Below are 7,927 nucleotides of genomic sequence, written 5' to 3' on the forward strand. Positions count from 1 at the left end.
CAAGAGATAACCACAGGGAGGAAGTGGGAAGAGAGCTGTTACATTGTGGGGAATTGTGGTCAATGTCATGAAACAAAATGTATATGAACTATTGTATAGAAAATGAATTTGCTCTGTAAATTTTTACCCAAATCACAATAAAATTTTTTTAAAAAAAAAGAAGAGGTGAGAGGATAGGGTGTGACAGATGTGTGCCTGGTGAGCTGCAGGAGCAGCAGGCTGCAGCCTGGTCACCCGCGCAGACAGACATTACCAAAACGCACACTGCTTTATCCGGCTACATGGACCCCATGAAAGGAAGAGAGAACTGTGTCCAGGCAGGATGCACAGACGGGCATGCAGGACATACTGGCCTCACCTGAGGAGTTCCTGGGTGGCAGGAATCGTTGATGCACTCAGCTTCTAACAGCAAGGCTGGAGGCTCGAGTCTAAAGAGACGTGCCCCGGAAGAAAGGTCTGGTGATCTGCTTCCCCAGCATCAGCCCCTGCAAACCCTGTGGAGCACAGGTCTACTCTGATACACATCTGACACAACTGACTCAACAGAAACGTTTCTCTTTTTAACCTTAACTGTGCCAGTAGAAATGTTACAGATTTACTCTTCACTCAAAAGGTGCTCTTTGTTACTTTATTTTCAGCCCTTGGAAGTTTGTTTCTAGAAAAATACATCATGCCATAAACTAGGTATTTGTTCATTCACATGAGAAAGTTAACATCGTAGTTTTCAACAGAAATCTCAGGCACTTCCAGTAAACATTCATCAGATTTGGGTACCTATTTTCACCCTGCGATTTGTAAAATATCTCATGTTGAAATACCACACCAGCCACACACACACACGAGTGCTGTCCCCTCTCACGTGGCCGCTGCTGCGAAGCACAATTCTGTTTTTCTCCAAAAACATTTGAAACTCCAATCTGGGGACTCACTCAGGTAAGCAGCTCCACCCACAGGCCACCTCTAAGCACACCAGAACGCCGGGGCCACCATCACCTAGTGCTCTGGTCTCAGCCCCTCGGGGCAGGCCAAGGCCGGGCTCCTTGTTTGACACCCAGCTCCGGAAGTCAAGAAGAGGTGCTGTCTGCGTCCCTGGCCACATGCTTGCATTCAGCAGCCGGATCTGGGGAAGGAACACTTGTGTGCGACAGTCGGGACATCCTGGCCTGCCTGCGACGAGTCCGTCTCCTCACTGTGAAGTCACATCTCAAACCGTGCACCCTGGTGAAGGGACTGGACAACTACTCCAGGCTGGGGGCAACCCAGTTCTAGGAAAAAAAATCCACCGTGGTGCCCACCCGTACTGTGATGCGAATCTGCTGCCGGCCAGGATGGAACAGCAGCAGTTAGGACAAACACCTCGGGCCCAACTTAACAGGCAGACGAGCGGGCCCTGCACCTTTGGTTCAAGGAGCCAAAGTGCCCACCCTGGCCTCAGTGCTGCCCGATAAGGAAGTTCCCCATCACGTACTCCTGGTCTGCTGACCTGAAGAATCACAAGTCCCAAATCTGCAGAAGGGGAACAAAATCTCAAATACGACAATCCTAAGAAAGGGAGAATTCCAAGGAAACTAAAACGCAGGGCCCTTTTCTACTTATAAAGGTCCAGCGGGTGTTGCCGACATCCCACTTTCAAGTCGCTTCCTGGAGGAAAGCTTCCCCCTGTGGCCACAGGTCACAGCAGGTTCACCCCGTGCTTCAGCAGCTTCTGCTTAGCTTTGCCGGAGAGGCCGAAGGCCCCATCCTGGGGGCTGGGGAAGCCCGAGCTCCGGGCCGGGGAGGCCAGCTGCTGGAAGTAGGTTTCCTGGACAGGGCTGCAGCAGGCGTACACGGCTGTGGAGGCGTTCCTGCGGAGGCAGAGGAGACCACGGTATTCTCGGACCACAAAGACCCTAGTGAGTCCAGTCGTCACGGCGGCCCCCGGCCCCTGAGTGCGCATGTGCAGGCCACTGTGGTGCAGGCTTCCAACTGCGCACTCAATTTCAGGCTTTGGGGCCTGTGAGAGTCTTTCCTTCCTTTCAGTGTACCGGATGCTGGGACTGCCACGGTGGCCAGCGTCACCCAGCCTGAAGGTATAATTACGGAACGAGTGTATCAACAACTGCGTGCTTGGCAGATACACTGGCACGTGCTACACGCCAGGGGCTGTGCACAATGCTTGTCCTCTGGTTCATTCTTCACACGAGCCCTGTGCTGTGGTGGTATGATCCCTATTTGAGAGACAAGGACCCTAAGGCTCAGAGAGCCCTGCCCTTGTGACGCTGGAATGACACTGTCAGAGGACGGTGACTAATCCTCTGTCCACACTAAGGGTAGTCAGATGATGAGTTAGGGATGTGAAGTCACATGACAGAAACCCTGGGGGCACAGAAATAGAGGGCAGTTGCACTTGGGAATAACTGACCCTGGGGTCACATGCCCACCTGGTTCCCAGTTCCTGCCTGTCTTGGACAACTGGGGGACCTTGGGCAAGAAGTCCTCACTGGACCTCTCAGTTTCCCCCAGTCAAGCAAGAGTGGGTTGAGTCAGCGACTGTGAATGTCCCCTTCCAGATCTCTCCTTCCATGTTGGGGGGCAGAATCCCATCCTCCTCTAGCTTCCACTCTGGGCCCCAGGGGCTTAAGGGCCCATCTGGCTTAACTGATGGCTGCCACTCACTGGACCAGCAGGTCCAGCACTTCTTATAGCCATGGAGGGAGGCGCCACGGCCTGGCCGTTACCTGCACGGACCTGCAGTCAGACATGCCATGGTGCTACTCCCAGCCCTACCACTTCCTGGCTGTGTGCCCTTGGCTAAGTTAGGTTGCCTCTCTGAGTCTCAGTTTTCTCATCTGGAAAATGGAGATGACAATAGGACTTATCGCAATGATTTCTTTAAAGAGATTAAATGAGTAGGAAAACGTATAATAAATACATTGCCTTAGGTAGGGGTTTGTGTGCATAGTGAGTGATGGAGAAATGGTGGTGGTTGTTTTCATTACTATTACTAAAATAATCTCTCAACAAACACCTTCAGCTACAGATCCCCATCATGAATTCTTATTAAGGTGAAAAAAAGCCCCCTCAGCGCCAAGGAAGGAGAAATACTGCAGAGCCACAAGGTCCTTAGGGGTCAGGCGCTGGCACTTTCCCTGTTCCTTCTCTAACACAACACACATGCGCGCACACACACACACACACATGCACAGACATGCATGGAGACGCACACAGACAGACACGGCCAGGCCCCAAACCACTGACTGGATGCAAATCACATCCGGGATGCCAGGCTGGGGCAGCTCTGAGCTGAAGCCAGGAGAGACAGTTGTCAGGGAACGACAGACTGCAGTAGTGGGCGGAGATGGTGCCGGGCAGCAGAAGTTCCTGGCACTGAGTGTGGTGGGAGGGAGCCTCAGCACCACTGCAGTAACAAGAACCGAGCCTCCGATGCACGTCCAGGGTGGTCCAGAGCCCACACACCCCCCTACCCTTGAAATGTGTGCAAAGAACATGTGTTTTCCAGTCAGGTCCGGGCTCTGCCACTTACTAAGAATGCGGCCCTAGGCCAAGTCCATTTCCTATTCGTGCCTCAATTTCCTCGTCTCTAAAGTGGGGATTAAGTAATGCATTGAACCAGATGGTGCCAAGGACTAAACGGAAGGCTTCGTACAACTAACGCCCGGGACATGGCAGCCAACCCCCTTCTGGCCCTGTAACCTGTCTCATCTTCTGCTACCCGTTTCGTAAGAGAGAAAATAGACTGGTGATTAAAGATTTGCAAATCACAGGAGAAACAGACAGATCTACACCTACAGACGTGACGGTGTTCGAGGTACACGGTAAACTGAAAAAATCACCTAGTAGCAAAGTACATTAGTATGATCCTATTGTTTAAGAGAATGTTAAAGCAATGTTTTAAAATAATAATAATCTCCACTCTATGTACAAAAAAAAAGAACCCCAAACCAACAAAAAGTCTGGAGTAATATACACTAAACTGCTCCCTGTGGTTGCCGCTTCGGCGGGTGATGGGGCGAGTGAGGAGGCATGTGTTACTTTTATGCTTCTGAGAAGTCTAAACGCTTTTAGGATGAGCCTGTATTACTTTTCTTAATTAGGAAGACAACAACATTACTGAAACACGATTGATGGCCAGGAAACAGACTACCTCCTGCCTCAGTAATGATGGGAGGGCCTTAAGATTTTTCTCACTGTTGTAACCCCTGAGCTTAAAGCAGGTCCAACCCCCAGTAAGGAGTCAGAGAACACAGGACCCATCACTGAAGGCGGGTGGACGACGGCAGCCACAGAAGCAGAAGGCAGGCCTGAGCGGAGCAACTGGGATGGTCGTCATTCCCTTACGTGTGAAGCACCAACGGGCCCCCAGGAAGCAGGTTCTGAGTCTGTCTCACCTGACGGTCACCTCGTACAGTGCAGGCCGCTGGGCAAAGTCAGAATGTATCAGGTTGACGGCCTGGAGGAAGCGCTGATCCCGGGCTGTGGCCACTGGTGGCAGGTTTGCTTCAGGAAGAGGACAAAGAGGTTGTGACTTCGGACCCCGCTCGTCCCACTCGAGCCCCCTGCACTATAACAGGGGCAGGGCCCAGCTCAAAGTTATGGGGGTGGACGTCGAAGAGAGAGACGCTGGCCCCAACTGGTGCCACTGGTCAGGAAAGCACATGCCTCCCCCGGTGACGACCACCACCCAGGCTCCGCACACTCATCCCCCAATCGCGGCCGGACTTACCACAGATGAGCGAGCTTGTGTGATACCTCTCAAAATGTTGGGGAACAACCCAGAGAGACCAATGCGTACATCAGTGTTTGCCCAGTGAATTCTAAGGTCGGCAGGAGCTGGCCTACAGCAGAACTCAGCCAGTGCTAATCCCCATCAGACAACTCGGCCCAGGGGACATTCACACGGTGCTGGGCCCCGAGCCTACGCCCCCAGCTCCCGCAAGCACCCTGGGCCCAATGCACCCAGCACAGGGCACCCTCATCCGGTGCTGGGCCCCAAGTCTCCCCTTCCCTTGCCCCTGCTGGCACCCTGGGCCCAGCGCTCCTTACCCATCAGCACGTTCTGAATGCTGTCGTAGTGCGTGAAGTTGTAGGTTCTGTTCACCGGGGAGGCCTCGTCTTTGGGGAGCGTCTCCTTCAGGTGGACCTCCAGCCCGTTCAGGGACGCCAGGCTACTGTGGTACTGCGAAGGGGCCAGAAGAGGGGGCATGCTAGCAGAATGTGCCTCAGAGCCTCTGACAGCCTGCTCTTTTACCACGAACTTTGATAAAAAATAACAATCCAAAGAGTTCCTTAGCGGCCACCTGATTTAGCTTTCTGGACTCTGACAAGTTTCGCCTGTTTTTAGAGAAGTACTGATTTCCACCCTTACGTTCTCTCTGTTTTTTAAATAAAAGATTATAATGTAGGAAATTAGAAAACAGAGATGAGCAGGAAAAAAAAAAATAATAAGGAGAAAAGCAACAGAGAACTGACCCCTCCTCTCCCATCCAGGAAATACTACTGTGGACACCACGGACTGTCAGCTTCTACTCAGGCTCCCAGCAGGGCTGACAAGTCCTCCACGGTCTGTAATGGGTTAACGTCTCCCCCTTCATCTAGAGGCACACTGTCCTGGGAAGGACTGAGGAGTGTCAGGCAGATGGCTCTCTGGGTTCTGGTTCAGAAAAGGAAGCTGGGTGAGGACGGTTGCCCGGGAGCCAAGGTCCAGGTACCTGCATTTCAAAGCACCTTCCACTAGGAGGTGAGGAAGGTGCAGGTACAGCTGAGAACACATTTGGGTAACTCTTTTCTTCTAAAATAAAAATGAGATCAAGCCATAAGTAATGACTGCAAATGCAGCCTTTTAACGTAACGGCATGACATGAACGGCGTTCCTCATCCTTAACCGTTCTGCAACGTCATTCTTGGAGCTCCACTTTGGGCTGGACCAAGGACGCCGTCACCTGACAGGCTCAGGCTGGAAGAGGGGCCTCCCGTGGGTCTCCCAGCTGCCCTGGGGCCCTGTCCTCTCTGGGGCTACCGCAGCCACAGGAGGGCCACTGTTCCCGAGCGGCAGATGGCTGGCCCACACAGGCCATTCAGGCTCAGCCTCCTCCTGGCTGAGTGACCCAGGCTCAGTCGCTCAATCTCCTCTGGTGCCTTTTTCTGGTTCGTCTGCAGAATGGGAACCCTCTGTAGCATTCTTGAGCAGCGTGAGTGCAACAACATACACCAACGTCCTCTGGACACTCCAAAGGGCTATCCTGAGGCGAGGAGGTGTTTTAAAAAGTGTCACTAAAATGAGGCCTGCATTTAAGAAGTGGTGGCTTTTAACGAGGACATATGACTTGTCTATGGAATGAGTGACAACTTTCAACAGTTGTGTAAGAAAAATCCAAAACCAAACTCACTGCCACTGAGTCAGATCCGACTCGTAGCGACCACTCCTTGGGTTTCTGAAGCAGTATCTCTATTGAAGTAGATTGCCCAGTCTTCCTTCCGAGGAGTGGCTGGTGGGTTTGAACCGCCAGCCTTCTGGTTAGCAGTCACATGCCTTAGGCGCTATGCCACCAGAGCTCCGTAAGACTGGGTGCACAGAAAAAAGACAGGCAGACAGTGCTGCTGAAGTGAAAGTTACAAAGCTCACGTGTTGCTCTGTTAGTCTATGGCATTAAGATTTCTGTCAGAATGACTGGGAAGTTCCTTAAAGTACATGGCTTCATTTTATGTACTTATCTTTGTACCCCAGTTGCTAGCAGAGTCCCTGGCTCCTAGCAGGGGCTCAGTAAAGTCCCATCAAATAAATGGATAAATGAACAAGGCCAACGTTGTGCATGTTCGACTTAGGAGCTACTCTGTTTAAACAGAAGGTGCAGAGGTAAGTGAGAGTTTCCACACTCAGGACAGACAAGCACAATCCCTCATGTTGGGATCGTCAGCAGAAGCCTAATCCACACGACTTTACAGATGCTAATGAGCTTCCTATGTGAGCAGACGTGTGTGTGAGCATACGTAGCAGCCTTCACCAAGAAGTCCCAGCCTCACTGGCAGCTTCCGGACCGCAGGGACCTGACGACAGTCACCTCTTCCATCCCAAGCCAGTGCCCAGGGGAAGACACAGTGAAGACAGAGAGTGAGCCATGCCAAGCCTGAGCTTCCCTGCAGACATGAAGCTCCCCTTCCGGAGTCTTTGGCCAAACCCGGACTCAAATACAATTACTTAACCGTAAATGCAGTTAATCACAAGATGGTGTGTCGGATGACACGTGGGCATTTTTTTTTTTACTGGTGACCAAGTGCTTTCCTACATGGCAGGGGTCACACACTCTGGCCCATGGGTCCAATTCAGCCTACTGTCTGCTTTTGCACAGCCTGTGAGCTAAGAATCATTTTGGTATTTTTTAATGGTTGGGGAATAAAATCAAAAGAAGGATCATATTTTGTGACATGGGAAAATTATCTGAATTCCAATTTCCATGTCTGTAAAGTAACAGTTACTGGAGCCCAGCCATATTTACTCCGTCCACGGCAGCTTTCATACTGCGCCTGCAGAGCCAAGGAGTGCAAAGCCGAAAACATTCGCTCTCTGGTCCTTTAAACCCCTACTCTATGCTACTCCATACTGTGATCCTCAAAGCAGCCCTGAAGGAGCCCTGGTGGTGCAGTGGTTGAGCGCTCGGATGTGAACCCAAAGGTTGGTTCCATGGGAGAAAGACCTGGCCGCCTGGGAAACCCTCTGGGGCAGTTCTACTCTGTCCTATAGGGTCCTAGGAGGCTAATTAATTACCAATTGCCATCGAGTGGATTCCAACCCATGGTGACCAATTTGTGTCAAAAACCCTGTGCTCCATAGGGTTTTCATTGGCTGAGTTTTTGGGCGGAGATGGCCAAGCTCTCTTCTGAATCAACTGATTTAATTAGCTGGGACCAATTCCTGGACCTTCTCACTTCT

General features: G+C 51.6%; 1 protein-coding gene across 1 annotated transcript in view; it reads right to left on the reverse strand.

The window, feature by feature from the left end:
* Positions 1-1,672: 1,672 nt before the first annotated feature.
* The window catches only part of HPS4 (HPS4 biogenesis of lysosomal organelles complex 3 subunit 2), a 34,339-nt gene continuing 28,084 nt past the window's right edge, over positions 1,673-7,927 (reverse strand). The window contains exons 11-13 of the mRNA XM_042781931.1: positions 5,044-5,176; positions 4,389-4,497; positions 1,673-1,844 (exon numbers count right to left, since the gene is read on the reverse strand). Coding sequence (XP_042637865.1) covers positions 1,673-1,844; positions 4,389-4,497; positions 5,044-5,176 — 414 coding nt within the window. The remainder of the gene's footprint in view (positions 1,845-4,388; positions 4,498-5,043; positions 5,177-7,927) is intronic.

This window comes from Orycteropus afer, unplaced genomic scaffold (genome assembly GCF_000298275.1).
Source record: "Orycteropus afer afer isolate SDZICR_OR568_19922 unplaced genomic scaffold, OryAfe1.0 scaffold00197, whole genome shotgun sequence".
In the NCBI taxonomy this organism is placed as follows: Eukaryota; Metazoa; Chordata; class Mammalia; order Tubulidentata; family Orycteropodidae; genus Orycteropus; species Orycteropus afer.